We start from the raw sequence: 21,596 nt of genomic DNA on the forward strand, positions 1-21,596 counted from the left end.
TTGGGCATCCACAGCTGATTGCATTTACAGTCAACTAAGGGGAGTGTCTTCTGCAGTGAGTGAAGCCTTCACTGGAAGGCTTTTAAGGAGAATTCAGAAGAAACAATCACCCTTTTCTGCTTTAACCAGCCAGCCCCTCCTGAGGATTCATTTTAAGGCCCTTCATTGGAGCTGCCAGCTTGCAGCCTGCCCTATAGATTTTGGACTCTTACATCCCCATGGTTGCGTGAGACACTTTTATAAATTTTATATTTACAGATACCTCTTGTTGATTCTGTTTCTCTGGAGAACCTTAGCTAATATAGAAGGTCAGCACTTTGAGCAAAAGAAGGAACAGAAGTCTGAATCTAAGTGCTAGATGATGGAAGATCTCCCATCCTACTGTTGATAAAGAAAAAACAATCTGCAGTCTAAAAGAAGTGAGGGGAGAGAACAGAGCTTCACTGTAAAGCAAAGGAGACTGAAAGCATACACAAAAGAAGTCGTTCTGAAATTAAACCCAAACAGTGCCATGGTAAAGAGCTGAGAAAACCATCTTTGTCTCCTAAGGAGAAAGCAAATGGTGAGAGTCATGATATCCAAAAAGAATCAGAACCTCTGAAAGTGAAGGAAACCGAGTTTTCGCTTCTCAGTGTTCACAGTTAGAACCCAATAAGCAAGACCCAGAAAGAGGGACAATTCAGCAAGAAGCATCCCAAGAACTGGAAGACTAAAGAAACCAAGGCAGAGCATGGCCCAGGCATGCAGACCATCCAGAAAAGACAACCCTTGGTGAGTTTCCAGGCACAGTTAGAGCCTCCTGATGGGTCTACTTCAAAAGGACCAGCCACACTATCTGCACCACCAGCAGCAGGGCCTTCCCCAGGAGAGTGCTGAGAAGCTGCCACAAGCTGTGAGGGCAGTGAGGGCAATGATGTTTTTATTGCCTCGAAGCCAAAGAATCCCTTTCACTTTGACCTGACTCTGGATTCACAGAAGAAGGAGAATCTTCAATTACCTGATCAAAGCGGGCAAAGAGAAATGTCTTCTGCCTTAGATATTTCCAAAAAAGTAGGCTCTTCAGATCCAGCAGCCCAATGTATGTACCTTACAACCCAACTGAAACAAAAGAAGACCACACTGGCATAGGTGAACACCCAGGCTCTTCCAGATAAGAGTCAAGCAGTTCAGGTATTGGGGTATGCTCTGTGTTTCCACCATCTGCCCAGACCAGGGAACTAATGTGAAGAGTAACATTCAAGTCCCATAGCAGTGTAGCTTCATCAGAACTAACACTGAGCCTCCTCACTTGGTGCCACCCAAATCCCTGCAGGGTCAGGACCTTTAGCTTCCAGGTACTATAGGATTGAAAGCTGCCTGCCGGGTAACTGCTGCAGGATCCAGTCAGTCCTATGGAGGCCATACAAATCACAATCATTCTCATGTGTTGTGGAAAATCATGAGTGAAGCCATTGATGAGCTGCATCTATCACTTGAATCGTGTCCTGGTGAGACAGCAGTGGCAGAAGATCTAGCGAGTTGAAGATTCCTTTGCTGCTGTACCAAAAGTAGGCATTAGCCTGGTTCCTGTGACAGGAAAGTCAGAAACCACAAGGAGGAATTCTGGCATATGATATGGGCTTAGGAAAAACCCTGGCAATGATTGCTCTCTTCCTGATCCAGAAGAATCAAGAGAAAAACAAAGAAAATGACAAAAACTCAGTTACATGGCTTTCCAAAGATAAGTCCTCTGAGTTTACTTCCCATGAAATACCTATTATTTTTCCTGCTTCCTTAATCCATCATTGGAAGAAAGAACTAGAGAAACTGGTAACAACAAACTAATAGTTTATCTCTATCATGGGCCAAACCAGGATCAACATGCAAAAGTCCTTTCCGCATATGACTTTGTGATCACGACCTATAGCCTGCTGGCTAGGGTGATTCCCACAAAGAAGAAGGAAGGGAGAGATCCCAGGAGCAAACCTCACTGTGAAGAGCATCTCAACACCTTTGCTTTGAATAGTTTGGGCACGAATCACATTGGATGAAGCTCACAATATGAAGAATCCTTGAGTGCAGACATCCATAACTGTGTTTAAGCTATGAGCCCATGCCTGCTGGGCTGTCATAGGAACTTCCATTCAAAACATTTATTGGACATGTATTTGCTGCTGAAATTTCTCCATTATTTTCAATTTAATGATTTTAATCTGTGAAGAGTCAGGCTGACAATGGTACAAAGAAAGGAGGAGTATCGTTAAACATTTTAACCAAGAACCTTTTGCTAAGGAGAACAAAAGACCAGCTGTAACCCACTGGCAAACTCTTGTTGATACTGCCCCAGTGTAAATTCCAGTTGCACCATTTAAAGCTTTTAGAAGATTCAAGAGTCTATTTATAATGTCTTTTTTGCCAGATTGAAGTCAGCTCTGCTGTCCTATCTAAAAAGACATGCAAGTGGATACAACCAATCTGGAAGAAGCCCTGGTGTAATCCATTTAGTAGAGTGGCACTGGAGTTTGGACCCAGTGGGCCTAGACACCCTAAGGCCTCAGACTCTGAGAGATCCAGCATTGCCCACATATTGTCACAGTTGCTGAGACTCCACCAATGTTGCTGTCATCTGTCTTTACTAAAGTCTGCCCTGGACCCCACAGAACTGAAGAGTGAAGGCCTCATCCTTTCCCTGGTAAAGCAGCTCAGTACCTTGACCTGGTCGGAATTCTAAAGCTCAGAGCCCTCTTTCACTGTTTCCCTTAATGGCACATACATCAAGGTTGAGCTTTTCAAAGATGCGAGAAAGAGCACTAAGATATCGTCTCTGTGGGCTGAACTGGAGGCAATAAAAGAAAAAAATTCAGGCTCCTAGAAGAGTGTCATTGTCTCTTAGTGGACCTGCATGGTGAATGTTGTGGCATTGCACTTTAAGAGGCATGAACTGACTTAATGCCACCATCAATGGCCCTGTCAACTCCAGACAGAGGATGGACTTGGTAGAGATGTTGAACAGCAAATCTAGGGGCCCTCAGGTTCTGCTAATCTCTCTCTTGGCTAGAGGTACTGGTCTAAACCTGACTGGAGGGAACCAGCTTTTTCTTCTGGGCATTCACTGGAATCCATCACTTGAAGATCAAGCTTTTGACCAAATTTATCAAGTCAGTGAGCAGAAAGATATTGTAATAAACAGATTTGTTTGTGATGAAACAGTGGAAGAGAAGATTTTACAGCTGCAAGAAAAAAAGAAAAGTTTTGCCAAGCAGGTCCTATCAGGAACTGGAGAATCTGTCACCAAGCACACCTTGGCTGACCTCAAAGTTCTTTTTGGCATCTGACCTGCTTAATGGGCTCACAATAGTGCCACTGTTGGTTTGAATCAGAACCTGAAAATAATGACCTAACCATGCTCCTTGAGCTCTATTCTTGGCATTTCATTTCACTGTCAAGCCTTATGTCCTTCTCAAAATAAAACATAATCTTGCCCCCCAAATTGAGGATCAGGTATCATGTTAATCAGCTGGTTGAGTGACTTAATGATTGAGTGGTTTAGAAACCAGTAATTTCAGATATAAGAAAATGCTCTGGGGTTAGATGATTTTGGACAACAACTCTGGTATGTAAGCTTTTATAAAAGCTCCAAAGCTCTATGTTGGCCTTTCTCTTCTCACCTGTTCAGCAGGCCAGTGTCATTACCTGGGCTACCTCCCATCTCTTTATCTCTTCTTACCCCTGGGGCTGCTCCTGTAACCATCTCTTTATGGAATAGAGAAGAATGTGGATCCCTCAAAATTCCAGGGAAATACCAGCTTATACCCATAGCTCAGTGCCTCAGAATCTATAAATACACTTATAACTTCAGACTTAAGTATGGCTGCTATAAGGGCTTATAATTTAGGCTCCAGTTTTCTTAAAAGTGTTTTCTGAATAAGACCATAGCACATTTGTTCATTTCTGGCTTATTTTGCACAACACATTGGCCCAGGGTTTATTTAGTTTGTTGTGTGCTTCATGACATCATTCATTTTTGTAGCTGCATAATATTCCATTGTATGTTTGTATCACAGTTTACCATTCTGCTTCTCAGTCATTGTACCTTTTGGCCCCTTCCATCTGTTGGGTGTCATGGATAATCTCCAAAATAAAAAAACCATGTCTTACAGTATCCTCACTTGGTTGTATAATAAGCAGCACTCTCAATTTTAGACAATTTCATTGGTCCAAAGAGATAAAGAACCAACAAATATGGCCTCACCAAATATAAGATAAAAACTATCCCTTATCTCTTATCTCTCCCTCCAATTAGTTGCCCTGGTAGTACTGTGTTACTGTTAATGTCTTCCTGTTAACTATTGGCCACTGCATGCAATTTTACTTTTCCCCCTATTTTGCTCTGTTATTGACTGTATAATATCAAACCACTGAAATAGTTCCTGTGAGAATTTATTTATAATTGTAGAGTTAATCAGTGTGTAGCTCATCTGAGAATTTATTTGTAATTATAGAGTTAATCAGTGTAATACATGGTACCATACATCCCCTTTCAGTAATATTCACCTTAAATATGGCAATGTTACTTATAACTCCACTAATTAGTTACCATCACTTCTATCCGTCCCCATGCATTTAAGTTCAACCTCATTGAGTAGCATTTCCCCTGTCTCTAGCTTCTGTGTACCTCTATGTCTGCTATATTCTACAAAGTAACTTCTGAAATTACCTTTCCCAGGAGTCATAATAGCAAAATCATGCAGATTCTATCCTTTTGTGCCTGACTTTTTCACTCAGCATTATGTCCTCAGGATTCATCCACATTGTCATATGCATTGGGACCTCATTTCTTCTTATTGCTGCATAATCTTCAATCCTATGTATATGCCACATTTTGTTTATACACTCATCTGTTGATGAGCACTTGGATTGTTTCCATCTTTTGGTGACTGAATAGTGCCATCATGAACTTTGGTGTGCAAATTATTTCCTCAGATAGATCATTACTTGTGTATAGAAACATTACTGATTTTTGTACATTAATCTTGTATCCTACCACTTTGCTGAATTTGTTAATTAGCTCAAGTAGTTTAGTTATAGATTTCTCAGGGTTTTCAAATATAGAATCATGTCATCTGCAAATAATGAAAGTTTTACTTCTTCCTTTGTTGAATAATAATAATGGGCATCCTTGTCTCATTCCTGACCTTCAAGGAAATGCTTTCAGTCTTTCACTGTTAAGTATTATGTTGGCTATGCTTTTTCATACATGCCTTTTATGATAATAAGTTTCCTTTGATTCTTTTTGAAATGTTTTTATCCCAGTCTCCGCACCTCTCTCCTACCTATGAAATATTGAAGACCCTATTCGATCACTCAACCCCAGGATGCTATCCCGGTCGTTTTTTCTGTCCCCTGTCTTGTTCTGTGAAGTAGGGGTGAACCCTGGAAATTGATTTCTAAAAACTCATATGGCGCAATGTACCATAAACCTAAATGTAAAACCTAAAACTGTAAAACTTTTAGAAGAAAACACAGGAGAAAATATTTATGATCTTGAGTTAGACAATGATTTCTTAAATACCAAAATAAAAGAATGATCCATAAAAGAAAAAATTAGACTTCATCAAATTTTAAAATTTCTTCTCTTTGAAAGATGTAAGAAAATGAAAAGACAAGCCACAAGAAGTTAATCATAGAATGGTATATAGGAAAAATGTACCTGTTGCAAACTATGGTCTATAGCTTACCATAATATTTAAAACTCTTTGATCAACAGTAACAGATGTACTGTAAAGGGTATGGGATGTTTGTTTGTTTGTTTTTGGAGTAATGAAAATGTTCTAAAATTGATCCTGGGGATGAATATACAACTATGTGGTGATATTGTGAGCCACTGATTGTGTTCTTTGGATGAATTGTGTGGTGTGTGAATATATCTCAATAAAACTGTAAAAAAAAAAAAGACAAGCCACAGACTGGGTCAAAATATTTGCAGAACACCTATCTGATAAAGGATTTACATCCAGAATAGAAAATGAACTCTCAAAACTCAGTAATAACACGAACAACCTAATTTTTAAAAATGGGCAAAAATTTTGAACAGATACTTCATCAAAGAAGATAAAACTGATGACAAATACGTACATGAAAAAATACTGAACAGCGTTAGTCATTAGCATAATGCAAATTAAAATCACAATGAGGTTCCACTATGCAGCTTTTAAAATGGCTACAGAGAAAAAAACAAAGCTGGGCAACACCAGTGGCTGTTCAGGATGTCCCAGAGCAGCTGGGACACTAATAAATTGCTGGTAGAAATGCAAAATGTATAGCCACTTTGGGTAAAAAGCAAACAATACTTAAGTGGTGGTTTTAAAATGTGTCCACAGATTCTTTGACACTCCCTTCAAAAGGTTGAGTTTAGGGTGGGCCATGGTGGCTTAGCAGGTAAGAATGCTTGCCTGCTATGCCAGAGGACCCGGGTTTGATTCCTGGTGCCTGCCCATGTAAAAAAAAAAAGGTTGAGTTTAATTTCTCTGTTCTGGAGTGTGGGCTGGACTTGCTTAGTGACTTGCTTCTAATGAATAAAATGTGGTAGAAGGGACAGTGTGCCACTTCTGAGACTCAGTCATAAAAGACATTGTACCTTCATTCTTGCTCCTTTTCTCTCTTGGATCACTTGATTTGGGAGAAAGAAGCTGTCATGTTGTGAGGACATTGAGTTAGCCTTATGGAAAAGTTCACATGGGAAGGAACTTGGGCCTCCTGACAACAGCCAGCATCACCTTGCCATCCATCTAAGTAAGCCCTCTGGGAAGTGCGTTCTTAGACCCACTCCAGCCTGATGACTGCAGCCCTGGCCAACATCTTGACTTTAACTGCTTCAGAGACCATGAGAGAGAGACAACTACCCAGCTATGCTGGCCACTACCACATCCCTGACACACAGAAACTGTGAGAAATAAACATTTGTTGTTATTTTAGGTTACTGTGTTTTGGAGTGATTTTTTTAATGCAACAATAGATAACTAATCTTTACCATAGAACTCAGCAACCCCACCCTAGGTATCTATTCAAGTGAAATGAAAACTTTTGTTCGCCCAAAAACCTTTATGTGAATGCTTATAGCAGCTTTATTGATAATTTTCACAAATTGGGAACAACCAGATATCCTTCAGCCGGTGAATGGATAAGCAAATTAGTATGCCTGTACAGTGGATTACAGCTGTACAATAAAAAAGACGGAATACTGATATATGCAACAACAAAAATAATTCTCAAATGCATGATGGTCAGTGAAAGGAGCCAGTCTCCTGGCTACATACTGTCTGATCTGACTTCCTGGAAAAGGCGAAACTATAGGTACAGAAAACACACCAACATTTGTGAGAGGCTGGAAGTCATTGGAAAAGTTGACTACAGAGGGACCTGTGGTAACTTTTTTGAATGTTGGAACTGTTTTCTCTCTCTTTCTCTCTCTCATATATATATATATATATATATATATATATAAATTTTCTTTCTTTTTTTTTTTTGCATGGGCAGGCATCGGGAAATAAACCCGGGTCTCTGTCATCGCAGGCGGGAACTCTGCCACTGAGCCACTGTGGCCCACCCCTGTTCTTTATTTTGATTCTGATGGTGGTTACATAGTTATATGTGTTTGCCCAGACTCGAATTATACACCAAAAGGGGTGAATTTTCCTTTATGTAAATTATAACTTAATGAATAAATCTGCCTTAAAAAAGCATTTGTTGAAAATGATTAAAAAACATTTTGGATTGACAAAGTGATAGATTTGGAATATACAATTATCCCTGGTAACTGCTCTAGAACCACCAACTAGGAACTCTTTAGAATGTGATAACGCTGAAATTCTGAGTCATAGTTCACTAAAATTGAAATACTTTTATGATTTTTAGGTCTTATGAACTCACCCGGAAGGACCGACTATACAAAAACATCATTCGAATGCAACATACACATGGATTCAAGGCTTTTCACATCCTGCCTCAGACCTTCCTCCTGCCAGCTGAGTACGCGGAATTCTGTAGTAAGTGCTTAGCTGAAAACACTGTCCTAATCCCCAGCAACTGAACTGGGGGGCAAATTTCCCCAGGGGCTGCCGCAAGTTAGTAACCAACCAGGACTCTTCAAATCCCTGAAAAATTGTGGTTCTCTAGTAATACAATTGTAGAGATAACTTGAAAACTCTATCGGGATCGTATACCTGTGTATTTGTTCTAAGTTTGTCAGTGTTAGTTATGAAAGGACACACTAATGTCATATAAATGTGCCCCCATCGTGTGTTTTTGTTCGACGTTCTCTTCTCTTCATTGAAAAAGTTAGTGCCTGTCTGCTATTTTTATATGCTTCTGCATATGAACTATATATTCTTGTTTTTTGGTGTCCCCTTTCTCTCTTGCCATTTCAGGCACACTTTCATCACCATGATTTCTAACCTTGTGTGATTTATGTTCTTTAGCGTATAGTATCATGTATCTTTTGATGTTAAGGTTTGGAGGTTAGTCATACCCTCTCTCCTTTGAGTTTAGGCTAATCGAAAAATGCATGTGGGAACCAAATAGGGATCTAAATGTCAACTGTATTGCTATGAATAGGATAGAAACACATGGTCTAGATCCATGTTTAAAATGGGCTTCTTATTTCTTTTGCCTTGAAGTAAACTTAACTGCCCAGGCCTAGGCAGGGGAACTAGGCTATTTCAGGTTTCCCTCCACAGGGGGAGAGCCTAATTCAGTAGGCTTAGTATACTGTAGAGGTAGGAGTACAGAGAAAGGTGTGTGACCTGAGAGGAGGCAGGTCATTTGTGAGAGTCTAAATAGTAACTGTAATAATAGCTAATACTTAATGAACATTTATATTCTATTAGACACTAGTTTAAGTGCTACCTATGAAGCAGATACTATTCTCATCCCCAGTTTTGCAGAGATTAAGATACAGTAAAGTTAAGAAACCTTCCATAGGTTATGCAACTTGAAAATAATGGGGTTGGATTTCATACCCAGGCAGTTTGGCTTCAGAGGCCATGCTTTTCATCACTGGGCTTTTTGCTAAACGATATTGGGAAGCATACATGCCATGATAATTTCCTAATATCACCTATGAGAGGAGTCACATTTCCCCATGAGCTGGATCAGGTGAGACACAAAGAAAGGATGTAGAGACAGTCTCAAGAGAGAGATTATTGATATTGTATGGGAAAGAAAACTAGCATCGAGAGAGGAAAGGAGAGTTCTCTGGGATTCCTGACTTTTTGTTTTGTTAACATGTTGGGCATCACAGTCTGATCTGGTCCAGTGGGTTATTCATCCCTTTGGGGGAGAATACCAACAATTCATTAGGGACTCCTGCTTCTACCTTGTCGAGGCTATCTCTCTGATGGCATTTATTGTCCCAGCTGGGGCCATTAGTTAACAGTTCATTATTTATCCTCAGCAGGCTCTGATATGGGTCAAAATAAAACATTAAGTAAATGAATTAACTTCAAAGCCATAGTGCACTCAAAGGTGAACATTTTTTGTAGTTAAGAATTTTTACTATGTAACTTTATCCAAGTTGCTTAGCTTCCTTATCTGTAAAATAGGACTATTATTATTACTGACCTTATAGTACTGTAGGGATATTTAAATAGGTTAATACATGGAAAACACTTGGAATGGTGCCTAGTGGGTGCCTAGAAAACGTTTAATATTTTCCTATTTCATAGTATATTTAGCTATATTGTTATATAATAAAAGTAGAAATCATATAATAAACCAACATAGTAGTATAAGAATGTTTCAAATAACATGCCAGTTGCATAACATTGTCAACAGAACACATAGAATTATCACAACCACAACCCAAGTCCTCCTTATTGGCCCCAGGCCAATCATTGCCATGCAAACGAAGTTCCCAAAACAAATCACTCATTGCTCTTGTCATCTAAAGACCATAGCAGGGACTTAGTAGTGTCTGTGGAAGACAGATGAAGAGGGAAGACCTGATAGAAAAGAGGAATCTTTTGGTTTCAGTTTTGCCAGGATGCTAGTCCTTCTTTGACGGTTGTCCATGTCTATGACCTCTTAGTTTAGATCCATTTGGGAGAAATCCAACATTGTCAGGTTATTGTGGTGCTAAGTTTACCATATGTTCTAGTTTGCTAGGTGCCAGAATGCAATATACCAGAAACAGAATGACTTTTAAAAAGGGGAATATAATAAGTTGCTAGTTTACAGTTCTAAGGCCGAGAAAATGTCCCAATTAAAACAAGTCTATAGAAATGTCCAATCAAAGGCATCCATCCAGGGAAAGATACCTTGGTTCAAGAAGGCCAATGAAGTTCACAGTTTCTCTCTCAAGTGGAAGGGCACATGGCAAACACAGGTTTCTCTCTCATCTGGAAAGGCACATGTTGAACACGGTCAGGGTTCCTCTCTCATCTGGAAGGGCACATGGCAAACACATCATCATCTGATAGCTTCTTCTCCTGGCTTCCTGTTTCATGAAGCAACCAGGTAGGCATTTTCCGTCTTCATCTCCAAAGGTCATTGGCTGGTGGACTCTGCTTCTCGTAGCTATGTCATTCTTCTCTGCTCTCTCTGAATTGCTCTCATTCTCCAAAATGTTTCCTCTTTTATAGGACTTCAGAAACTAATCAAGACTCACCCGAATGACTGGAGACGTGTCATCAACCTAATACAGCCTAACAACCACTCTTGATTAAATCACATCTACAGGGAGATGATCTAATTACAAATTCAAACATACAGTATTGAATAGGGATTATTCTGTCTTTACAAAATGAGATTTTGATTAAAGCATGGCTTTTCTAGGGGACATACATCCTTTCAAACCAGCATACCATATTAGGAGGAAAATCTACCTATTCCTACCACCTTCTCTTTTTGTGAAGTCTGTTTTGAGTTCTCCTCTTTTCCTTTGGTGTGCATCTTACATATTTACAATTCATAAACTCTAGTTTCTCTGTGACTTTTATGTTCCTGAACATCTAGTGTTTAATTAAGTAAGGGCAATGGAAGATTTTGAGAAGTAAGTGGAAATGAACAAATTGGCCTTTAGAAAAACAGTAGTGAAATGAATTGGAGGGAGTGTAATGACATACAGTGGCCACTTTGAAGGATATTACAGTCTTTAATCAGAGTCAGGAACTTGAAGGAGGAGCTGATTAGCAGGGAAAAGGAGTAATATTCTGGACAAAGTATGAATTTGGGGTGCCTAAAGATGTTTTGCAAGTGATTGCAAAAGGAGCTTTGAATTCTAGCCAGAGATGTAGATTGTAGAGGTTACAGGTGATGTTTTGCAAGTGATTGTGAATGCAGCTTTGAGTTCTGTCCAGATATGTAGATTCTGGAGGTTGCAGATGTGGAGATTGATGTGATTACCAAGAGAGAGAGAAGAAAAGAGAAGGACCATAGAGAAAACAGAAAGGAGATAGAGATTGAAGATAAGCAAGGGAATGAAGTCCCAGGGGAGGCAGGAGATTAAGTCAAGAGCCTAAGTGAAAGAGTGAGCTTTAGAAAGGAGGTGGGCCCATCTTCCCTGAAGGAAGGAATAAGTCTCAGTGATGATTCAGATAAAATTACAGGTGAAAAGGAAAGCAGATCAGTAAGTTTATGTTATAAATTCTCAGTCTTCTTGATGAGGCGCATGGTAAGGTCATGTGCCAGGACTGAGATACCTTGGAATGGGCTTGGGTATTTGCAAGGGCAGACAGGGATTGGAATAGCCTCTGTATTGTGAAAGGAGTCAATAAGGGGTGGACATGAGCATTGCCTAAAGCAACTCAATATCCCAGCCAAGGTGGATCTCATGAATTTAAGGGTTTTTTTGTCCTTAATAAGAAGAAACCTTAAATCCATTTCTGCAGAGATCCTGTAGAGACCAACCCGTATTTCAAAAGATGTGAGAGGCTGGATAACCCTGAACTGTTCCCAGGAATTAGAGTGTGGGGGTCGGACTATGTGGCACAGGCTGTTCTAGGATGCTGGCACCACCATTGCTATTATAGTATTTAGTAGAGTTAGAGATCTGTGACCCCAAGGAACTTGCCTATGGATCTACTGTCAGCTCCAGCCCTTCCCCCTTAGCATGAACTTTCTAAGCAGGAAGGAGGAATCTACAAAGAAGATCAGGGTGGCACCAGTATCAGAAAAGCAGTACTTTCCCCAGAATCCCCTAGCAGACTTATGCTCACTTATAATTAATTGGCCAGAATTGTGTCCTGTGGTGGGAATCATGGGGGACATCTTAGATTGTTAAGCCTGCTATAACAAAAGTACACAAACTGGCTGGCTTAAAACACCAAGAAATTATTGTTTCATAGTTCTGGAAGCTAGAAGTCCAAAATCAAGATGTTGGCAGGGCCATGCTTTGTCTGAAGTCTGTAAGGTTCTGGCAGTAGCTTGCCAGCAATCCATAGTATTCTTTGGCTTCTGGTATAACCCATTCTCTGCCATAATGTCTCATGGCCATCTTCTATCTCTGTCTCTCTATGTCCACATTTCCTCTTTTAAGGATACCACCAATCTAGTTTAGCCTCATCTTAACTGAAAACATCTTAAAAGATCCTAATTTCAAATAAGGTCACATTCGTGGAACTGGGGGTTATAACTTAAACATTTTTGGGAAAACAGTTCAAACCATAATAGTGAGCCATCTTAAAGGCTGCCTACCACACTGATTTTATTTTTAATAAATTAAAAATAAAAAGTTAAGAGGTGAGCAAACTTGTACTTTGTACATGATAAAGTAGATTCAGCCTCGCTGTGTACATGGCACCCTAACTGATACAGCCTTAGGCTGTGAATCTAAGATTGTAATGATATGAAAGATAATTGATTTTTACATTTAGAGCAAAGTTTCCTCAGGATGAAAAAAATAACATTTTATGAACTAGATTGAAGACAAATGGTATAGTGAGTCTTTAAATCCAGGTCTAGTAATGACTCTCCACCAGGGTTCATAGAAGAGTGAGGGTAAGGAGAAAAAGCAGGGAGGTATCATAAATAAAAATGCATATTCAAACAGTAATAGAATGTTATGTATGGAAGATGAAATGTATAGTTTTCATAAAGTGAACCACGTGAAGTAAGCAGAACAAAATTTTCTTGACTGTTGGAGCATGGGTCATAAAAGGTTAAGGAATAGTTCAAATAATTCTTTGTTAATAGGCAAAAAGGGGGAGAATAATAGTAGGTTAGAGACACCCAGTGAGATGCCGCATTTTAGAAAAAATCAAGGAGGAGTAATACAAATGATGAGCTGGTTGTTGTATGGATGAGTTTGGATGATAAACAAAATAATGGATGTGTTCTGGAGCCTTGAGACAACTAACTTCACAAAAGAAAGACTGGTGATAGGTGATCCCAAGCTTTAGTTCAGGTTATCCAGAGGACGTCTTCTTTGTTGTGATAGGGAGCTTACATTGATTCCCCAGTGTGATAGTTTGCAAGCTGCTGGGATGCAATACACCAGAACTGAAACAGTGTTTAAAAAGGGAAGTTTAATAACTTACAAGTTTACAGTTCTGAGGAAGTGAAAGTGTCCAAGTTAAGGCACCAGCAAGAGGTTACCTTCACTCAAGAAAGGCTGTTGGGACGGGAACACCTCTGCCAGCTGTGTAGTCATGTGGCTGGCATCTGCTGGTCCCTTGCTGATGGGCTCCATTATTTTTGGCCTCTGTTCCTGTGGGGTTCCTCACTTTGCTTGTCTGGGGCTGACTTTCATCTCTAGGCTTCCCTTGGCTCTCTCCAGGTTCTGGCTTGCTTAACATCTAATGGCAATGTCTGCTGGGCTCCAAGCATCTCCAGACATTCATGTCTGTTCTTCACTTGTTCGTATCTATGTCAACTCTGGTGGGAAGCTTCTGTTGGCTCTGAGGCTTCTATCATTTCTATCATTTCTGTCAGCTCTGACTCTCCAAAATGTTTCCTTTTTTTAAAGGATTCCAGTAAGCTAATTAAGACCCACCTGGAATGGGTGGAGTCTCATCTCCATCTAATCAAAAGTTAATACCCATAATTGGGCGTGCCACATCTCTGTGGGTATAATTTAATCAAAAATTATGATCTACGTTGTTGAATCAGTATTAAAAGAAATGGCTGTCTCCACTAGATGCCTCCACTAGATGGAATCAGGATTAAAACATGGCTTTTTGGGATACATGATAATTTTAAACCAGCACATCCAGTTAGTATACTGAGTTCCCAAAAGCTTTATCCTCTAAAATGGGTAGCACTGTCAGTTTGATTGTCTCGTTTGTCTAACCATCAGAGTCCACACGGCACAGCTGTCATTATTCCCAACCAAGGTTAAATTTTTCACCAGCAGCCCTCTTACTGCCTTTCTGGTGAGGTCACATCCTTTCATTACCTTTCTCACAGTCTAAAGAGGTATTACTTGTAATAATGTCTCCAAATATTAAGCTGGAGCTTTAGCTCCTACTTATTGGGACTCTTTCCTAGATAGGCCTTTGTTTTAAGAGAGGAAGAAGCTGTTTCCTGTTATCTCCTGGTTATGTGATACAAGAGGACAGACTGATTCCAGGGTCTGTTTCAGTTTTCCTTAGAAAAAGCAGTAAAGCTACAGAATTGGTTAGAGGATCTCACAAGACCCAGAATAAAAAAGGTGTCTTGGAATTTGAATATTTCTATGGATTACCTAAAGAGTTCTCTTAAAGTAAATGTTTATGCTAATATGGAGCAATCTCTGAGATACATTGTTAAGTAAAAGAGGCAAAACACAAACTGTGAATTATGTTTTTATTTTTAGAAAGAGTAAAGGAAGAACAAATGTTAGTATGTCCATAGAATGTCTTAGGAAGGATGCATATACACAAAATACAGATGATAATAGGCAGCTGGCTGCCTCTGAGATGGGACTGAGAATCTGGGATAGAGAATACTTTTTAACTCTGTAATCTTTTGTATTGTTTGATTTTTTTTTTCTTAATATGTGCTTGGATTACTTTTTTTTAAACATTTTTTATTGTGAAATATAAGTACAAAAAAGCAATAAATTTCAAAGCACATTGTAACAAACGATTATAGAAAAGATATCAGAGTTTGGTGTGGGTTAGTTTCACAATTTCGGTTTTTTTTTTTTTACATGGGCAGGCACTGAGAATTGAACCTGGGTCTCTGGCATGGCAGGTGAGAATTCTGCCACTGAACAACCATTGTGCTGCCCAAGGGAAACCAAAATAATTATTAATATAATGATTCAGCAGTCATGCTCTTTGTTAAATCCTATCTTCTCTGTTATAACTCCTTCTACTTTGACTGTTCCCCCAATCTTTGGGGTGTTTGGACTATGCGCATTCTAACTTTTTCATGTTGTAAAGGGGTATTGATAATATGGAATATGGGTATGAAACTAATTGCTATTCTTGGAGAGGCTGGCCCCCTGGGTTTCAGGATTTATCTGGCCTAGGAACCATCTGGAGATTGTAAATTACTGAAAAGTAATCTTAGTGCATGAAGCTTTTGTAGAATCTCAGGTACAGCTCTATATGTTATTTAAGGTTAATAGGAATAGTTTTGATTGGGTTTTGGCAAACTGTGGTAATTAGCAATGTGTAGCTGAAGCTCGACCTCCAGGATAGCCTCTCAAGTCTTTCTGAACACTCTTAGCCACTAATACCTTCCTTCGTTACATTTCTTTGCCCCGTTTTGGTCAGAATGGCACTGTTAGTCCCTTGGTGCCAGGGCCAGGGTCATCCCTGGGACTCATGCCTCTTGTTGCCAGGGAGATGTTCACCTCTGGATGTCGTGGGCTTTGTAGGGAGGAGGGTAATGATTTTACTTGCATAGTTGGGCTTAGAGAGAGAGAGGGTACATCTGAGTAGCAAAATAAGTTCTCTGGAAATAACTCTTAGGTATAACTATAGGTAGGCTTAGCTTCTTTACTACATAAATAAACTTCATAAGGGCAAGCCTCAAGATCAAGAGCTTGGCCTATTGACTTAGGCATCCCTAATATTTGAGACACTATCAGGGGTTTCCCAGGTGGTAAAGTTTAATAGTTACATATTTTTTCTCCAGTCCCTCAAGGAACTTTGCCAATACTTTAAAAATTATCTTCACAACATACTCTGAGATGTATCTTACATTAAGCTATACAGAACAAGAAGCCCTCATTCCCATTCTGGGCTCCATGTGTTTGGGTTGTTTAAATGACTTGTTCAGACAGGTTGAGTTATAGGATGTGCTACAAAAAATTTAGGTTTAGGGCAAAATAAACCTCTCTTCCTTTGCTCTCATGCAGTAGATGAAATTCTAAAATACAATTTCCTCCTTACTCCTGTATTCTGATTTACCTTAGTTCTGACCAGATCAGCTTTTTTATCTCTAATTGAAACCTGATCTCTTTTTCAGTTTCTTTAACAGTTGTATGTAGCAATGCTGAGATTTCTAGGGAAATAACAGGTTATACATTTATAGCACAGCATCTCAAAATCTAGAAATAACGTTTACAGCCCTGGACTAAATGTGATTGTGATAAGATCTTATAAGCTAGGCCCCAATTTTCTTTTTTTTTTTTTTTTTTTGCATTTTTTTTATTAATTAAAAAAAGAATTAACAAAACAATTAGAAATCATTCCATTCTACATGTACAATCAGTAATTCTTAATAACATCACATAGTTGCATATTCATCATTTCTTAGTACATTTGCATCGATTTAGAAAAAGAAATAAAAAGACAACAGAATAAGAATTAAAACAATAATAGAAAGAAAAAGAAAAAAACAAAAAACAAAAAACCTATACCTCACATGCAGCTTCATTCAGTGTTTTAACATAATTGCATTACAATTGGGTAGTATTGTGCTGTCCATTTCTGAGTTTTTATATCCAGTCCCGTTGTACAGTCTGTATCCCTTCAGCTCCAATTATCCCTTCTCTTTTTTTTTTTTTTTTTAATTAACGGAAAAAAAGAAATTAACCCAATATTTAGAGATCATACCATTCTACATATGCAATCATTAATTCTTAACATCATCACATAGATGCATGATCATCATTTCTTAGTACATATGCATTGGTTTAGAAGAACTAGCAACATAACCGAAAAAGATATAGAAGGTTAATATAGAGAAAAAAATAAAAGTAACAATAGTAAAATCAAAACAAAACAAAACAAAAACCTATAGCTCAGATGCAGCTTCATTCAGTGTTTTAACATGATTTCTTTACAATTAGGTATTATTGTGCTGTCCATTTTTGAGTTTTTGTATCTAGTCCTGTTACACCGTCTGTATCCCTTCAACTCCAATTGGCCATTATCTTACCCTGTTTCTACCTCGTGCTGGACTCTGTTATCAAGGACATATCCCAAATTTATTCTCGAATGTCTGTTCACATCAGTGGGACCATACAGTATTTGTCCTTTAGTTTTTGGCTAGACTCACTCAGCATAATGTTCTCTAGGTCCATCCATGTTATTACATGCTTCATAAGTTTATCCTGTCTTAAAGCTGCATAGTATTCCATCGTATGTATATACCACAGTTTGTTTAGCCACTCTTCTGTTGATGGAGATTTCGGCTGTTTCCATCTCTTTGCAATTGTAAATAACGCTGCTATAAACATTGGTGTGCAAATGTCCGTTTGTGTCTTTGCCCTTAAGTCCTTTGAGTAGATACCCAGCAATGGTATTGCTGGGTCGTATGGCAATTCTATATTCAGCTTTTTGAGGAACCGCCAAACTGCCTTCCACAGTGGTTGCACCCTTTGACATTCCCACCAACAGTGGATAAGTGTGCCTCTTTCTCCACATCCTCTCCAGCACTTGTCATTTTCTGTTTTGTTGATAATGGCCATTCTGGTGGGTGTGAGATGATATCTCATTGTGGTTTTGATTTGCATTTCTCTAATGGCCAGGGACATTGAGCATCTCTTCATGTGCCTTTTGGCCATTTGTATTTCCTCTTCTGATAGGTGTCTGTTCAAGTCTTTTTCCCATTTTGTAATTGGGTTGGCTGTCTTTTTGTTGCTGAGATGAAGAATCTCTTTATAAATTCTGGATACTAGACCTTTATCTGATATATCATTTCCAAATATTGTCTCCCATTGTGAAGGCTGTCTTTCTACTTTCTTGATGAAGTTCTTTGATGCACAAAAGTGTTTAATTTTGAGAAGTTCCCATTTATTTATTTCCTTCTTCAGTGCTCTTGCTTTAGGTGTAAGGTCCATAAAACCGCCTCCAGTTGTAAGATTCATAAGATATCTCCCTACATTTTCCTCTAACTGTTTTATGGTCTTAGACCTAATGTTTAGATCTTTGATCCATTTTGAGTTAACTTTTGTATAGGGTGTGAGAGATGGGTCTTCTTTCATTCTTTTGCACATGGATATCCAGTTCTCTAGGCACCATTTATTGAAGAGACTGCTCTGTCCCAGGTGAGTTGGCTTGACTGCCTTATCAAAGATCAAATGTCCATAGATGAGAGGGTCTATATCTGAGCACTCTATTCGATTCCATTGGTCGATATATCTATCTTTATGCCAATACCATGCTGTTTTGACCACTGTGGCTTCATAATATGCCTTAAAGTCAGGCAGCGCGAGACCTCCAGCTTCGTTTTTTTTCCTCAAGATGTTTTTAGCAATTCGGGGCACCCTGCCCTTCCAGATAAATTTGCTTATTGGTTTTTCTATTTCTGAAAAATAAGTTGTTGGGATTTTGATTGGTATTGCATTGAATCTGTAAATCAATTTAGGTAGGATTGACATCTTAACTATATTTAGTCTTCCAATCCATGAACACGGTATGCCCTTCCATCTATTTAGGTCTTCTGTGATTTCTTTTAGCAGTTTTTTGTAGTTTTCTTTATATAGGTTTTTTGTCTCTTTAGTTAAATTTATTCCTAGGTATTTTATTCTTTTAGTTGCAATTGTAAATGGGATTCGTTTCTTGATTTCCCCCTCAGCTTGTTCATTACTAGTGTATAGAAATGCTACAGATTTTTGAATGTTGATCTTGTAACCTGCTACTTTGCTGTACTCATTTATTAGCTCTAGTAGTTTTGTTGTGGATTTTTCCGGGTTTCGACGTATAATATCATATCGTCTGCAAACAGTGATAGTTTTACTTCTTCCTTTCCAATTTTGATGCCTTGTATTTCTTTTTCTTGTCTAATTGCTCTGGCTAGAACCTCCAACACAATGTTGAATAATAGTGGTGATAGTGGACATCCTTGTGTTGTTCCTGATCTTAGGGGGAAAGTTTTCAATTTTTCCCCATTGAGGATGATATTAGCTGTGGGTTTTTCATATATTCCCTCTATCATTTTAAGGAAGTTCCCTTGTATTCCTATCTTTTGAAGTGTTTTCAACAGGAAAGGATGTTGAATCTTGTCAAATGCCTTCTCTGCATCAATTGAGATGATCATGTGATTTTTCTGCTTTGATTTGTTGATATGGTGTATTACATTAATTGATTTTCTTATGTTGAACCATCCTTGCATACCTGGGATGAATCCTACTTGGTCATGATGTATAATTCTTTTAATGTGTTGTTGGATACGATTTGCTAGAATTTTATTGAGGATTTTTGCATCTGTATTCATTAGAGAGATTGGTCTGTAGTTTTCTTTTTTTGTAATATCTTTGCCTGGTTTTGGTATGAGGGTGATGTTGGCTTCATAGAATGAATTAGGCAGTTTTCCCTCCACTTCGATTTTTTTGAAGAGTTTGAGGAGAATTGGTACTTATTCTTTCTGGAACGTTTGGTAGAATTCACATGTGAAGCCATCTGGTCCTGGACTTTTCTTTTTAGGAAGCTTTTGAATGACTAATTCAATTTCTTTACTTGTGATTGGTTTGTTGAGGTCATCTATGTCTTCTTGAGTCAAAGTTGGTTGTTCATGTCTTTCCAGGAACCTGTCCATTTCATCTAAATTGTTGTATTTATTAGCGTAAAGTTGTTCATAGTATCCTGTTATTACCTCCTTTATTTCTGTGAGGTCAGTAGTTATGTCTCCTCTTTCATTTCTGATTTTATTTATTTGCATCCTCTCTCTTCTTCTTTTTGTCAATCTTGATAGGGGCCCATCAATGTTATTGATTTTCTCATAGAACCAACTTCTGGTCTTATTGATTTTCTCTACTGTTTTCATATTTTCAATTTCATTTATTTCTGCTCTGATCTTTGTTATTTCTTTCCTTTTGCTTGCTTTGGGATTAGTTTGCTGTTCTTTCTCCAGTTCTTCCAATTTAACAGTTAATTCCTGCATTTTTGCCTTTTCTTCTTTTCTGATATAGGCATTTAGGGCAATAAATTTCCCTCTTAGCACTGCCTTTGCTGAATCCCATAAGTTTTGATATGTTGTGTTTTCATTTTCATTTGCCTCGAGGTATTTACTAATTTCTCTTGCAATTTCTTCTTTGACCCACTCGTTGTTTAAGAGTGTGTTGTTGAGCCTCCAGGTATTTGTGAATTTTCTGGCATTCCGCCTATTATTGATTTCCAACTTCATTCCTTTATGATCCGAGAAAGTGTTGTGTATAATTTCAATCTTTTTAAATTTGTTAAGACTTGCTTTGTGACCCAGCATATGGTCTATCTTTGAGAATGATCCATGAGCACTTGAGAAAAAGGTGTATCCTGCTGTTGTGGGATGTAATGTCCTATAAATGTCTGTTAAGTCTAGCTCCTTTATAGTAATATTCAGATTCTCTATTTCTTTATTGATCCTCTGTCTAGATGTTCTGTCCATTGATGAGAGTGGGGAATTGAAGTCTCCAACTATTATGGTATTTGTGTCTATTTCCCTTTTCATTGTTTGCAGTGTATTCCTCACGTATTTTGGGGCATTCTGGTTCAGTGCATAAATATTTATGATTGTTATGTCTTCTTGTTTAATTGTTCCTTTTATTAGTATATAGTGTCCTTCTTTGTCTCTTTTAACTGTTTTACATTTGAAGTCTAACTTGTTGGATATTAGTATAGCCACTCCTGCTATTTTCTGGTTGTTATTTGCATGAAATATCTTTTCCCAACCTTTCACTTTCAACCTATGTTTATCTTTGGGTTTAAGATGTGTTTCCTGTAGACAGCATATAGAAGGATCCTGTTTTTTAATCCATTCTGCCAATCTATGTGTTTTGATTGGGGAATTCAGTCCATTGACATTTAGTGTTATTACTGTTTGGATAATATTTTCCTCTGCCATTTTGCCTTTTGTATTATATATATCATATCTGACTTTCCTTCTTTCTACACTCTTCTCCATACCTCTCTCTTCTGTCTTTTCGGTTCTGACTCTAGTGCTCCTTTTAGTATTTCTTGCAGAGCTGGTCTCTTGGTTACAAATTCTCTCAGTGACTTTTTGTCTGAGAATGTTTTAATTTCTCCCTCATTTTTGAAGGACAATTTTGCTGGATATAGGAGTCTTGGTTGGCAGTTTTTCTCTTTTAGTAATTTAAATATATCATCCCACTGTCTTCTAGCCTCCATGGTTTCTGCTGAGAAATCTACACATAGTCTTATTGGGTTTCCCTTGTATGTGATGGATTGTTTTTCTCTTGCTGCTTTCAAGATCTTCTCTTTCTCTTTGACCTCTGACATTCTAACTAGTAAGTGTCTTGGAGAACGCCT

The 21,596-nt window shown here is 38.4% G+C and overlaps 1 protein-coding gene and 1 pseudogene across 21 annotated transcripts in view; both read left to right on the forward strand.

The window, feature by feature from the left end:
* Window positions 1-21,596, forward strand: part of TTLL5 (tubulin tyrosine ligase like 5) — a 445,087-nt gene that overhangs the window by 52,737 nt on the left and 370,754 nt on the right. For all 21 annotated transcript variants that reach the window (XR_013160369.1, XM_077123116.1, XM_077123107.1 and 18 more), the window contains one exon: window positions 7,894-8,024. Coding sequence is in view for 20 of the 21 variants with exons in the window: in XM_077123116.1 (XP_076979231.1) it covers window positions 7,894-8,024 (131 nt within the window). In the remaining variant the exon portion in view is untranslated. The remainder of the gene's footprint in view (window positions 1-7,893; window positions 8,025-21,596) is intronic.
* On the forward strand, window positions 2-6,350 carry LOC143652656 (transcription termination factor 2 pseudogene; annotated as a pseudogene).

This window comes from Tamandua tetradactyla, chromosome 12 (assembly GCF_023851605.1).
Source record: "Tamandua tetradactyla isolate mTamTet1 chromosome 12, mTamTet1.pri, whole genome shotgun sequence".
Classification (NCBI taxonomy): domain Eukaryota; kingdom Metazoa; phylum Chordata; class Mammalia; order Pilosa; family Myrmecophagidae; genus Tamandua; species Tamandua tetradactyla.